This window comes from Tamandua tetradactyla, chromosome 16 (genome assembly GCF_023851605.1).
Source record: "Tamandua tetradactyla isolate mTamTet1 chromosome 16, mTamTet1.pri, whole genome shotgun sequence".
Taxonomy (NCBI): Eukaryota; Metazoa; Chordata; class Mammalia; order Pilosa; family Myrmecophagidae; genus Tamandua; species Tamandua tetradactyla.
The window spans coordinates 11,880,767-11,895,659 of NC_135342.1; the positions used below are offsets into that span (position 1 = coordinate 11,880,767).

The following is a 14,893-nucleotide window of genomic DNA, read 5'->3' on the forward strand; positions in this document are numbered from 1 at the left end:
GACCTCACAGAAATAAAGGAGGTAATAACAGGATACTATGAACAACTTTACACTAATAAATAGAAATGCTACAGATTTTTGAATGTTGATCTTGTAACCTGCTACTTTGCTGTACTCATTTTTTAGGTCTAGTAGTTTTGTTGTGGATTTTTCCGGGTTTTCGACGTATAGTATCATATCGTCTGCAAACAGTGATAGTTTTACTTCTTCCTTTCCAATTTTGATGCCTTGTATTTCTTTTTCTTGTCTAATTGCTTTGGCTAGAACCTCCAACACGATGTTGAATAATAGTGGTGATAATGGGCATCCTTGTCTTGTTCCTGATCTTAGGGGGAAAGTTTTCAATTTTTCCCCATTGAGGATGATATTAGCTGTGGGTTTTTCATATATTCCCTCTATCATTTTAAGGAAGTTCCCTTGTATTCCTATCTTTTGAAGTGTTTTCAACAGGAAAGGATGTTGAATCTTGTCAAATGCCTTCTCTGCATCAATTGAGATGATCATGTGATTTTTCTGCTTTGATTTGTTGATATGGTGTATTACATTAATTGATTTTCTTATGTTGAACCATCCTTGCATACCTGGGATGAATCCTACTTGGTCATGATGTATAATTCTTTTAATGTGTTGTTGGATTCGATTTGCTAGAATTTTGTTGAGGATTTTTGCGTCTATATTCATTAGAGAGATTGGTCTGTAGTTTTCTTTTTTTGTAATATCTTTGCCTGGTTTTGGTATGAGGGTGATGTTGGCTTCATAGAATGAATTAGGTAACTTTCCCTCCACTTCAATTTTTTTGAAGAGTTTGTGGAGAGTTGGTACTAATTCTTTCTGGAATGTTTGGTAGAATTCACATGTGAAGCCGTCTGGTCCTGGACTTTTCTTTTTAGAAAGCTTTTTAATGACTGATTCAATTTCTTTACTTGTGATTGGTTTGTTGAGGTCATCTATTTCTTCTTGAGTCAAAGTTAGTTGTTCATGCCTTTCAAGGAAGTTGTCCATTTCATCTACATTGTTGTATTTATTGGCATAAAGTTGTTCATAGTATCCTGTTATTACCTCCTTTATTTCTGTGAGGTCAGTGGTTATGTCTCCTCTTCCATTTCTGATCTTATTTATTTGCATCCTCTCTCTTCTTCTTTTTGTCAATCTTGATAAGGGCCCATCAATCTTATTGATTTTCTCATAGAACCAACTTCTGGTCTTATTGATTTTCTCTATTGTTTTCATGTTTTCAATTTCATTTATTTCTGCTCTAATCTTTGTTATTTCTTTCCTTTTGCTTGCTTTGGGGTTAGTTTGCTGTTCTTTCTCCGGTTCTTCCAAGTGGACAGTTAATTCCTGAATTTTTGCCTTTTCTTCTTTTCTGATATAGGCATTTAGGGCAATAAATTTCCCTCTTAGCACTGCCTTTGCTGCGTCCCATAGGTTTTGATATGTTGTGTTTTCATTTTCATTCGCCTCAAGATATTTACTAATTTCTCTTGTAATTTCTTCCTTGACCCACTCGTTGTTTAAGAGTGTGTTGTTGAGCCTCCACATATTTGTGAATTTTCTGGCACTCCACCTATTATTGATCTCCAACTTCATTCCTTTATCATCCGAGAAAGTGTTGTGTATGATTTCAATCTTTTTAAATTTGTTAAGACTTGCTTTGTGACTCAGCATATGGTCTATCTTTGAGAATGATCCATGAGCACTTGAGAAAAAGGTGTATCCTGCTGTTGTGGGATATAATGTCCTATAAATGTCTGTTAAGTCTAGCTCATTTATAGTAATATTCAAATTCGCTGTTTCTTTATTGATCCTCTGTCTAGATGTTCTGTCCATTGATGAGAGTGGGCAACTGAAGTCTCCAACTATTATGGTAGATGTGTCTATATCCCTTTTCAGTGTTTGCAGTGTTTGCCTCACGTATTTTGGGGCATTCTGGTTTGGTGCATAAATATTTATGATTGTTATGTCTTCGTGCTGAATTGTTCCTTTTATTAGTACATAGTATCCTTCTTTGTCTCTTTTAAGTGTTTTACATTTGAAGTTTAATTTTTTGGATATTAGTATAGCTACTCCTGCTCTTTTCTGGTTGTTATTTGCATGAAATATCTTTTCCCAACCTTTCACTTTCAACCTATGTTTGTCTTTGGGTCTAAGATGTGTTTCCTGTAGACAGCATATAGAAGGATCCTGTTTTTTAATCCATTCTGCCAGTCTATGCCTTTTGATTGGGGAATTCAGTCCATTAACATTTAGTGTTATTACTGTTTGGATAATATTTTCCTCTAACATTTTGCCTTTTGTATTATATATATCATATCTGACTTTCCTTCTTTCTACACTCTTCTCCATACCTCTCTCTTCTGTCTTTTCGTATCTGACTCTAGTGCTCCCTTTAGTATTTCTTCCAGAGCTGGTCTCTTGGTCACAAATTCTCTCAGTGACTTTTTGTCTGAGAATGTTTTAATTTCTCCCTCATTTTTGAAGGACAATTTTGCTGGATATAGAAGTCTTGGTTGGCAGTTTTTCTCTTTTAGTAATTTAAATATATCATCCCACTGTCTTCTAGCTTCCATTGTTTCTACTGAGAAATCTACATAGTCTTATTGGGTTTCCCTTGTATGTGACAGATTGTTTTTCTCTTGCTGCTTTCAAGATCCTCTCTTTCTCTTTGACCTCTGACATTCTAACTAGTAAGTGTCTTGGAGAATGCCTATTTGGGTCTATTCTCTTTGGGGTGCACTGCACTTCTTGGATCTGTAATTTTAGGTCTTTCATAAGAGTTGGGAAATTTTCAGTGATAATTTCTTCCATTAGTTTTTCTCCTCCTTTTCCCTTCTCTTCTCCTTCCGGGACACCCACAACACGTATATTTGTGTGCTTCATATTGTCATTCAGTTCCCTGATCCCCTGTTCAAGTTTTTCCATTCTTTTCCCTATAGTTTCTGTTTCTTTTTGGAATTCAGATGTTCCATCCTCCAAATCACTAATTCTATCTTTTGTCTCTTTAAATCTACCATTGTAGGTATCCATTGTTTTTCCCATCTTTTCTACTTTGTCCTTCACTCCCATAAGTTCTGTGATTTGTTTTTTCAGTTTTTCTATTTCTTCTTTTTGTTAAGCCCATTTCTTCTTCATGTCCTCCCTCAATTTATTGATTTGGTTTTTGAAGAGGTTTTCCATTTCTGTCCGTATATTCAGCATTAGTTGTCTCAGCTCCTTTATCTCATTTGAATTATTGGTTTGTTCCTTTGACTGGGCCATATCTTCAATTTTCTGAGCGTGATCCATTATCTTCTGCTGGCGTCTGGGCATTTAATCAGATATCCCTGGGTGTGGGACCCAGCAGGTTGAAAGATTTTTCTGTGAAATCTCTGGGTTCGTTTTTCTTATCCTGCCCAGTAGGTGGCGCTCATGGCGCTCGTCTGTCTGCGGGTCCCACCAGTAAAAGATGCTGTGGCTCCTTTAACTTTGTAAAACTCTTGCTGTAGGGGAGGGTCGCCAGCCGAAGCGGCTTGGGGGAGTGCCAATCCGAATCTCCCAGCCGGCCCGGGAATCCGTGCGTGGGGAGGGTCGCCGGCCTCCGCGGCTTGGGGGAGCGCCTGTCCTAATTTCCCAGCTGGCCCTGGGTGCCAAGCGTGGCGGGGGGGCACCGGCCGCCGCGGCTTGGAGAAGTGCCTATCCACCATTCCCAGCCGGACCGGTAAGCCACGTGTTTGGAAAGGACCCCGGTCGCCGGTCTCCGCGGCTTGGGGGATCTCCGATCCAATTCTCCCAGCTGGTCCGGGGGGCCGCGCGTGGGTGGGGGTCGCGCCAGCCACCGCGGCTTGAGGGGATCGCCTGTCCAATTCTCCCAGCCGGCCCGGGAAGGAGGGAGGGAGGGACTCCGGCCGCCTACCGCCCCAGCCCGGGGAAGCGCGTGCCCCTCGGTAATCTCACCGCAGCGGGTTCTCCCAGCCAGTCAGCCGTTCCAGAATGGGGTACGCTGTCTTCTTGGTCTCTGTCGTGGCTCCGGAAGCTGTTCTGTACCGTTTCTACTTCCCTAGTAGCTGTTTTGGAGGAGGAACTAAGACCCGCACGTCTTACTAAGCCGCCATCTTCTCCAGAAGTCCACATTTACTTTTTTTTTTTTGTTACATGGACAGGCACCAGAAATTGATCCCAGGTCTCCGGCATGGCAGGCAAGAATTCTGCCTGCTGAGCCACTGTAGCACTGCCCTGTATATCATTACATTTAAAGTAGGTTTTGGTAGATAGCATATAATTGAATCTTTTAACCCCAATATACCATCATTGTTTTTTAATTGATTTGCTTAGACCATTTACATCTAATATAATTATTAATATGGTTGGCTTTAGGTCTACCATTTTAATATTTGTTTTGAGTTTGTCCTTTCTGATTTTTGTTTCTCTGTTTCCCCCTCCCTGCCTTCTTTTGACTTATTTAAATATTTTTTTGTATTCCATTTTAATTTATCTCTTGGCTTTTTTTATTAATTAAAAAAATTAAGAACAAACAAACAAAACAATAATATATCATTCCATTCTACATATATAATCAGTAATTCTTAATATCATCACATAGTTGCATATTCATCATTTCTTAGTACATTTGCATCGATTTAGAAAAAGAAATAAAAAGACAACAGAAAAAGAAATAAAATGATAATAGAGAAAGAAAAAAAAAAACTATACGTACCATACCCCTTACCCCTCGCTTTCATTTACCACTATTTCAAACTGAATTTATTTTAACATTTGTTCCCCCTATTATTTATTTTTATTCCATATGTTCTACTCTTCTGTTGATATAGTAGCTAAAAGGAGCATCAGACATAAGGTTTTCACATTCACAGAGTCTCATTGTGAAAGCTATATCATTGTTCAATCATCATCAAGAAACATGGCTACTGGAACACAGCTCTGCATTTTCAGGCAGTTCCCTCCAGCCTCTCTGTTACATCTTGAATAACAAGGTGATATCTACTTAATGCGTAAGAATAACCTCCAGGATAACCTCTCAACTCTGTTTGGAATCTCTCAGCCATTGACACTTTGTCTCATTTTACTCTTCCCCCTTTTGGTGGAGAAGGTTCTCTCAGCCTCTTGATGTTAATTCTCAGCTCATTCTAGGGTTTTTCTCAGTCCTTTGATGCTGAGTCTCAGCTCATTCCAGGATCTTTGTCCCACATTGCCAGGAAGGTCCACACCCCTGGGAGTCATGTCCCACGTTTTATCCATATTTTTATACTCATCTGTCCATACCCTGGATAAAAGGAGCATCAGACACAAGGTTTTCACAGTTACACAGTCACATTGTAAAAGCTCTATCATGCAATCATCTTCAGGAAACAAGGCTACTGGAACACAACTTTACAGTTTGAAGTACTTCTCTGGCCACTCCAGTACACCATAAACTAAAAAGGGATATCTATATAATACGTAAGAATAACCTCCAGGATAATTTAATAGCTTTTAAATGAAAATATAACAATAAAGATTTTTCTTAAAGAAGGAAAATCACTTATATACTATTATCCTACTAGGGTAGCTATTTTTATTTTTGCATATTTCTTTCTGCCCATTTAGCACCATCCTTTAGGAATGAAAAACTTTTGGAAATGCACTAGTCCTATTTCTTCATTTTCAGATGAGAAAACTAAGATCCAGAGAACTGTGAAGTTAGCCCAGACACACCATAGTGCCTCCTCTAAAAGATCTTTTAATGTTATATTAATAAAAAATAGTTGTTAACTCACTGTCTATTTTCTCCATTGAGAATGCAAATGAAAGGGGGAAAATATTTCTATTAGGTAATACAGTCTTAGCATTGTCAAAGGCTGTATTTGGAGAATTATAGCTACGAAATCGGAATTTCTTAATAAAAATTTGCAGAATTCCCAGAATTTCTGGAAAACATGTGAATTCAAAGCCTCTGGATTCAAAGTTCACACATTTGCTATGCATTGCTACTGCTGATGCTGCCTGCAGGCTGTTGTTTCTGAAATGCACCCTCTTGGATAAAAAGGCAAATTATAGGTCTTAAAGAGAGTACCTAACTGAGGGTTTCTTTGTAATTCAAAGAATTGAAATAGCATTGAAAAAGGGAATACTTTGTCTTCATTCCTTTTTAAGGCTAATATTCCACTATATTTGTATACCACATTTTGTGTGTTAATTCAGCCATGGATAGACATTTAGGTTGCTTCCACCTTTTGGCTATTGTGAATAATGCTGCTGTGGACACTTGTGTAAAAGTATCTATTCAAGGCTCTGCTTTCTTTTTTTAAACTTTTTTTTGTTGTATAGTATAACATATATACAAAGCAAAGAAATAAAGAAGCAATAGTTTTCAAAGCACTCTTCAAAAAGTGGTTACAGGATAGATCCTAGTTTGTCATGGGCTACCATAAAATCCTCTCATATTTTTACTTCTAGCTGCTCCAGAATATAGGAGGCTAGAGGGCTTAAACTTTTTTATCATCACAATTGACTTTTTTTTCCTTCTTTTTGAACAACAACATATATTTAAAAAGCTACAAATTTCAAAGCACAGCTCCACAATTAGTTGTAGAGCATATATCAGAGTTTGACATGGGTTGCAGTTTCACAATTTTAGGTTTTTACTTCTAGCTGCTCTGAAATACTGGAGACTAAAAGAGATATCAATTTAATGATTCAGTATTCTATTCATTTGTTAAGTCTTATCTTCTATGTATAATTCCACCATCACCTGTGATCTTTCCATACCTCTCTTTGGGGTTGTTTGGGCTATGGCAAATCTAAATTTTTGCTTTTGGAAGGGTCTGTCTCTAATATGGTGTAGGGAGATAGAACTAACTGATGTTCTGGAGAGGCTGGGCTGGGTTTCAGGACTTATCTGGACCAGGGACCCATCTGGACGTTGTAGGTTACTGGAAAGTTACTCTAGTGCCTGGAACCCTTGTGTAATCTTATATATTGCCCTAGGTGTTCTTTAGGATTGGCTGGAATTGTTCTGGTTGGGGGTTGGGAGGTTATGATAGGTACAAGGCTCTACTTTCAATTCTTTTGCGTGTATTCCAATAACTGCACCATTTTACATTCCCACCAAAAGTTATAGGAGTTTCTATTTTTTTGTATCCTCATCAGCATTTATTAATTTCCATTTTTAAAATAATAGTCATACTAAGTGAACTGTGATATATTTACATGATGGAATATAGTGCTACTACAAAAAGGAAGGACATCGAAAGGCATGCAACAAACTGAATAAACTTTGGGGACAATGTGCTCTGCAAAATAAGCCAGAAACAAAGAACAAATAAGCGAAGTTTTCTTTCAGAAAATACATATTTAAAAAATGGGAGCCTAGGTTATAAGCTTTTATAGCAGCCACACTTAGTCTGAAGTTGTAAGTGTAGATTTCTAGATTCTAAGACACTGAGCTATTTGTGTATTAGCTGGTATTTCTCTAGAACTTTGAATAACTCCATGACACCTAAGACCCATTTTAAACTGGGACCCATTTTAAAGTTTCTGTAGCCATACAATCAGGTTTTGAGTTTTTAGGTGCTTGTGCATCCACCATGGCAGTGCAACTCCACGTTTGGGGCTACTTGAGGACAGATCTGGTAGAGAGAAAAGAAGAGGAAAAAAAAGAATTAAAAAATTGTTATCTCCTGCCCTCTTTGGTGCTCAGGGCTCCTTTTCCTGGTTCTCTGGTTAGAAATAGGGGGTTTCTCCTGGAGTTTTTCCTTCTAGTGGTTTCTGCTATATCCATGATTTGGCTTATTCTTGAGGCCAATTAGGAGAAGGAGGGGAAAAAATGTACATATCACTCACCCCTTCCACCCCATTATTCAAGTTTTTACTTCAGTCCCCAGTCCACCCATTCCTGTTTACTTCTTAGTCCTTAGGGAGTTACTTTTTATATTCTACCCAGAGATTTTAGCTGTGATTAGTGGAAGTACTTAGCTGTATGTAGTTGGCTAACTTTCCATCTTGACCAGCACCAGAAGTCTAACAGCAGTCTCTTCAGTATTGTTGGCATGGTGTCTCCGATTGTAAAATCCTATTATTATGAAAAATCACATTAAGAATATGATTGGCATTGCAATGAATCCATAATACAGTTTTGGGGAGAAATTCCATCTTTACAATATTGAGTATTTCTATTCATGAACATGAGATAATTATGTACTTATTTCCGTCTGTTTTAATGTTTAGGTTTATTTTCTCATGCCATATAAATGTTGTTGCTATTGTAGATTTTATCTTTCATTTTAAAAATCCATTTTCTAACTTTATTGTTAATGCATAGAGAGATCCATTTATTTTTCTTTTGGCTTGCCAGTATTTATTTTTTAGATAAAATTTTATTAAAGTATCACATTACTTAGAGAAAATTACACAAAATCATAATTATAGCTAGATAAATTATTCGAGTGTGAGTACACTCTCTTAGCTTCTGACACTGTAAATTTGGTTTATCTGTTCCTGAACTTCATATAAATCAAATTATATAGTTTGTTCTCTTTTGAGCCTAGCTACTTTCATTCAAAATAATGTATTTGAGATTCATCTAGGTTGTTGTATATATCAGTAGTTCATTCTTTTTTATTTTTGTATATCCATTATATGAATATACCACCAATTACCCATTTTACTGCCGAAGGGTATTTGGGTTGTTTTCAGGTTTAGCCATTATGAATAGTACTGTTATCAGGATTTTTCAACATGTTTTGGTGTACTTATAGACAAAATTCTGTCAAATGATCACCTAGGAGTTGGTCTTAAGGTATGAAAATGTTTAAGCCTGTAGATACTTTATACTGTTTTTGTTTTTTTTTAGGTCGTCTGCTTTTTCTTATTTATTTGTAGGTTTTTCTTATTCTTTCTTAAATATATTTTTTATTATATGTTACATTGATTTCCTATTGCTGCTGTAAGAAATTACTACACATTTAGTGGCTTAAAACAACATTAATGTATTATCTTACAGTTCTGGGGTCAGAAGTCTGAAATCAGTTTTACTAGGCTAAAATCATCAAGCCTGTGTTCCTTTGAGAAGTTATAGGAAAGACTGTTTCCTTGCCTTTGCCAGCTTCTAGAGGCCATCTGCATTCCTTGGCTCATGGCCCCTTCCTCCACATTTAAAGCATGTCACTCCAATCTCTTCTTCTGCCGTCCCATCTCCTCCTCTGACTCTAGTCTCTCTGTTTCCTTCTTTTCTTTATATAGACCCTATGATTACAGTGGGGCTATCCAGTTAATCCTCCCATTTCAAGGCCAGTAACTTAATAACATTTGCAGAGTCCCCTTTGCCACATGTAGTAACATATTCACCAGGTTCTGGGGATTAGGATGTAAACATCTTTGAAGGGTCATTTTTCTGACTACCATATATCTTGCAGATATCTTCCCCAATTCTGTGGCTTGTCAGTTCTTTCACTCAATTAACAGTAACTTTTGATGATTAAAAATTTCCTGCATTTAAATCAGCCTGATATATCAAACTTTTCCTTTACGATTGGTGCTTTTTGTGTTCTATTTAAGAAATCTCTGCTTGTCCCAAGTCATGATGATATTCTCATTTTTTTAATCTAGAAATTGTGTTGTTTTATCTTTCAAAATTAGAATTAAATCTGCTCCAGATTTTTGTTTAATTTTTGGGAGGTCAATATTTATTTATTTCCGTATGGGCATTCAGTTGCCCTAGCAACTAGTCATTTATTGAAAAAACTGTCCTTTCTCTAATGCTCTACAGTGCCATCTTTGTTGTAGTCAGATATCTACATATGTGTGAATATGTTTCTGAACTCTCCCTGATGTCCAGTATAGTTTTCTATGATGATGGAAAATGTCTTTATCTTTGCTGCCCCAAATAGTAGCTACTAGCCCTGTATGACTACTGAGCACTTGAAATGTAGCCAACATGACTGAGGAACTGAATATTTAATGTTATTTAATTTTAATTAGTTTATATGCATATAGTTATAATGGTAGTTTTGGCTACCTTTTTGGACAGTACAGCATACTGTTCCATCAGTCTATTTATGCCATAGATCTCTGTGCCAATATTGCACTTCCTTAATTATTGTAGCTTTCTAATTAGTCTTTACATTTTGTTCTTCTCCACAAAAATCCTGCTGTGGTTTCAATAGGAGTTGCATTGAATCTTTAGATCAATTTAGGAAGAACTGACATTATTATACTATTGAAATTCCAATTTATGAATATGCTATATATAACCTTTTATTTAAATAGATCTTCTTTATTTTCTCTCAATAATGTTTTATAATTTTTGCGTGAAAGCCTTGCTCAACTTTAAAAAAAAGTATTCCTAGGTATTTTGTGTATTTTGGTTTTATTGTAAAATTAGATTTGTCTTTCCTTAGCTCAAACATATAAAATCTGCAGTTCTTGATGTCCTTAAGGTCGACAAGAAAGGAGGTCCCATCCCTGCAGAAGCTGAAACTGGAGTCCACCCAGGATGGAGGCTGTTAGTAAAAATATGAGGACCCCAAAAGTGCAACCCCAGACAAGTGGAGCTTTAGATTCCAAAGTCATGCCTACTCTTACGATGGCTTCCCAGTACTTGAAGGATGACTTTTTCTATTCTAAGGATTTCGATGGGGAGAAACATGAGTTGGACACTATGTCATCATACATATGGTCTGAGGAAGATGAAGCTTCGAAGGCCACAGAAAAAGATAAACCAAAGGAAGAAGCCCCCAGGCCATCCTGGGCCAATAAAATTGAGTATTTCCTGGCCCAAATAGGCTTTTCTATGGGGCTGAGCACCATCTGGCGCTTTCCCTTTCTGTGTTTTCACAATGGAGGTGGTAAGCCTGGGGACCAGGACTCATGGACCCAAGAGGGAGTCGGGAGCCAGAGACCTGTCCTGGTTCCTCTGGGGTTTCTGAGATTTTTAGGGGCTGAGGATTTGAGATCCTGACTGGGTCATGATCCAGGTATCTGAACACCTAGGACTTGGGAGGGTGGGAGCAGGGTTCCTGAAGACTTAGTTTCGTGAAGGTGGTGGGGATAGAGACCTGGACCAGGGGGGAGGGGTGGAAACTAGGTGTCTGTATCTTCCAGGAATCGGACCAGGGCACTGGACACCTGGGACTGTGAGGGATGTGGAAGCAGTTGAGTTCTGATGCCTGTGGTCCTGCTGGGGAACATGTTTTCCTGACCCCTGAAGAAGCCCAGGCACTGGAAGGCTAGACAGTTCTCAGAGGCCCTTTCTGAATCCCTTGCACAGGCAGTTTTCTCATCATCTACATCCTCATGCTGTTCTTGGTTGGGATTCCTGTCCTCCTCCTGGAGATGGCAGCTGGTCAGAGGTTGCGTCAGGGCAGCCTCGGTGTATGGAAGGTCATCAGCCCCTGGCTTGGTGGTGTGGGTTATGCCAGCTTCACGGTGAGGAACCCTGGGCTTCCCAGGCCTACCATTTATACCCTACCCCCATCCCAATTCTTGTCCTGGAAGAGGTCCCATGACTTTACTTCTCTGTGTCAAGTCCCTTCAGTTCCCCAATCCTCAGGTCAAATTCCCTCCCTTCTTCTGGCCTGCTTTTCTTCTCCTGCCACCTTCTTCATTGCCCCTAGGTCTGCCTCATCGTGGGCTTATACTACAGTGTGCTTATGGCCTGGAGTCTCCTCTATTTGGTTCATTCTTTCCAGTCCCCACTGCCTTGGTCAGTGTGCCCCTTTGTGGGGAATTCCAGTGTTTTAGGTAAGAAGAGAGAGAAGAAAAGGGAAAGTGGGAGGGGTGAGAAAAGGACAGGGGAATGAATAAGGATCATTGAGAGGAGAAGGGTGAGGAGGAAGGTGATGAAATGGAATAGGAAGGAGAGGGGAAAGAGAAGAAATTGGAGGGGGGCACTTCCATGGCCAGTTTCCTCCATGGCCAGTTTACCTCAGATTCTGAATGTGCACGGACGACATCTACCACATACTTCTGGTACCGGCGAATATTGAAGGCCACAGATGAAATCGAGAAGGGTGGGCTACCAGTCTTGCATCTCAGTGAGTCTCTCTTTGTGACCTGGTTAATTGTCTGCATCTCCATGATCCAAGGGCTCAGGTCTACAGGGAAGGTAAGCCACCACTAATGAACTAATCTGATAAGCTGTCTTCCACCCAAGATCCCTAATATTTACCTAAAATTCTGATGCCTATAAGTTTCCAACTTCTCACATTTTCTAATTGGACCTCTAATTCCTAATAGCCTTTTATCCTACTTACTATTACCAATTCTATTTTTGAATTGTAATTCCTGCTCAGATGCTGTATGTCTCAGCACTCCTTTCCTACCTCATCCTTTTCGGTCTCCTTATCCGGAGTCTTCTGTTGAAAGGCGCATTTTTTGGTCTCAAGAGTGTTTTGGCTCCCAAGGTGAGTGAGGTGTTCCACCTTTAATGTTCGAATCCAAATGAGGATGTTAGGAACAATACGTTTGTCAGTCTGATAGAGGCCCTCACATCTCCCTCTTTTTCTCCCTTCTTTGCTTCTTCCATCTCTATCATGGTTTACCTCTTCTGCCTTTATATCTCCTCGCATGCTACTTCTCTCTCTCAGGTGCCAGAACTGTTCTCTCTGGAAGTGTGGCGCCGGACGGGGAACCAGCTCTTTTTTTCCCTGGGCCCAAGCTTTGGCAGCTTCACTGCGATCAGCTCATATATCCCTCGGTCCAACAACTGTGTCAGTGATGCCTTCGCTGTGGCTGTCTTCAACCTGGCCACCTCCATAATTGCTGCATTGTTTGTGTTTGCGATAATGGGCCACTCGGCCATGGTGACCACTGGAAACTGTTACCTGATGTGAGCCCAATCTTTTAGATGGAAATTGTCACAAGGACCAAGGTCTTAGAGCTAGCCCCAGAACTCCAGTGTGGGCCCCCAGCCTCAGGAATTTGGGCTCAGCAAATCTGGGGTCCTCAACGTGCAGCATCCTAAGCCTTAGAAACACCTGAAATTTCTCCAACGATACCTCTTTCAGAACTACCTCCCTAAACAAGGGAAGCCCCAGACTTAGAGGTTTACAAAGAGTGTTCACCCTGTTCTAAACTGATAACTGCCATGGGAAAATTAGGGGATACCTTCAGCTGAACCATTAGACAGAAAAGGGACCCACATTCCAGAGCCCCCATAGCCTACTCATTCACCTGTTTTGTTTTGTTTTTTCTCCTGTGACATTCATTCCACAAACATCCACAGATATTTATAAAACATCTATCTACCAACCCTGTGTTGAGAAAGTTCTGGGAATATAGCCAGTATGTATGGTGAGTCAGGCCACCATCCCTGCCCCAGAAAAATCAGTTTTTTGAGGAAGAGGATACTAAATAGATAATCACAAACTAGGTGAGACCTAGTTGTAGAGGTGATGGAGAGTAACAGAAGAGGGAGCCACTAACTGCCTGGGGCAGTCCGAGAAGGCTTTCTAATGAGTTTGTGAACTGACAATTAACCACTGTTAGTATCCTTACAAATATTTCCTTCCATAGACATATATACTATTTGTGCCATTATCATACATGGTCCATGATGATACCATACTGTTATTCTGCAGCTTGTTTATGTACCCTTATTAAAACATATTTTCACTGCTTTCCATGGCAATAAATAGAGTTCAGTGAGCTGAGCTGGGACTTGTATGAATTAGATATATGGAGAACAAGTGTGGGATAGAGTTGGGGTTGAAAATTCTAAGCCAAGAGACCATGACCATCATGTACCAAAGGTAATGAGATGGGAGAAATATCATGGCAAGTTGAAGATTTAACAACAGAATATGGCTAAAGTATACAGGGTGAAGAGAGTTGTGGGGAGAGATGGAGAGATCAGCAGAGCCCATATTAAGAGAAGTGAGAATTCTCACCTGCCTGGGTTCTATTCCCAGCCCACACCACCACCACCACCCCAAAAAAGTTGTGAACAAAATTCCCTATGATATATATATCACATATCTGCCTCTGGGTGTATGTATAGATATAGAAATACGTATATGTAGGGAGACACATTTTTTAGATAAAAACGTTAAGCCAGTGATTTCCCTTTTCATCTAGAAGATAAGAATTTTCTTAAAAATGGTTTATATGCTCCTACCCCTTTCCCCAGGAATGCAAAGACACTGGTGAATCTGGTGACAAGTGGGGTGCTGCCTCCTGAGGCCCAGCCTCCAGACAGTCTGTATCACGATCCGATCTCCATCTACAACAAATGGCTCGACAACCTCCCTAAAGATTTAAAAGAAAAGATCCTAAACACTTTGCCCCAGTGCGACTTAACTGAGGAGCTGAAAAAGGTGGGTAAGAGTTGGGGTTGGAGCCCTAGAGTTCCCCAAAGCTCCCCATGCCTCAGAAACTTAAGCTGTCTTTAGTGTGTAGCATCCAAAAAAGAACTGTTCTCCACAGCATCCTGGACAACCAGAACCAAGGTTCACAGTATCCTTTTGTGACAAGGCAGTTGTAGCCTCTGCAGCACCAAGAACTACAATTCAAGCCTGTTCTTCTCAGCCCAAAAGAGCTGCCAGACCAGGGGCTATTGTAGTTGGAAGTTCCCATGCCTTCACGGCCACATTAGTGTAGTCGTTCCCATCAAAGTGTTACCAGTACTGTCCTAGGGGAAGGGATGGGAAACGGAGTTAGGACTCTCCATGCTGAGCTCAGAGCCCTCACCACTACCCCCTCCACCCACAGGTTATGGAGGGTCCCGGTGTGGCCTTTGTGTCATTCACTGACCTCATCTCTGTGTTTTCTGGACCCACCTTCTGGGCCATCATCATCTTCCTGCTGCTGGTGAGCCTGGGACTGAGCACCATGATAGCAATCATGCAGGGCATCATCACCCCCCTCCAGGACACCTTCCCATCCCTCAGGAAACATATTAAGCTGCTTTCAGGTACTCTGA

General features: G+C 39.9%; 1 protein-coding gene across 8 annotated transcripts in view; it reads left to right on the forward strand.

Moving 5' to 3' along the window:
• The window catches only part of SLC6A16 (solute carrier family 6 member 16), a 142,068-nt gene that overhangs the window by 125,003 nt on the left and 2,172 nt on the right, over window positions 1-14,893 (forward strand). For 6 of the 8 annotated variants that reach the window (XM_077131183.1, XM_077131185.1, XM_077131184.1 and 3 more), the window contains one exon: window positions 10,374-10,687. Coding sequence is in view for 2 of the 8 variants with exons in the window: in XM_077131186.1 (XP_076987301.1) it covers window positions 10,469-10,820; window positions 11,243-11,400; window positions 11,589-11,715; window positions 11,904-12,079; window positions 12,267-12,377; window positions 12,561-12,802; window positions 14,102-14,288; window positions 14,683-14,884 (1,555 nt within the window). In the remaining 6 variants the exon portion in view is untranslated. Of the gene's footprint in view, window positions 1-10,373; window positions 10,821-11,242; window positions 11,401-11,588; window positions 11,716-11,903; window positions 12,080-12,266; window positions 12,378-12,560; window positions 12,803-14,101; window positions 14,289-14,682; window positions 14,885-14,893 lie in introns of those variants that run through there. The other 2 variants (XM_077131186.1, XM_077131187.1) reach the window with 2 other exon arrangements.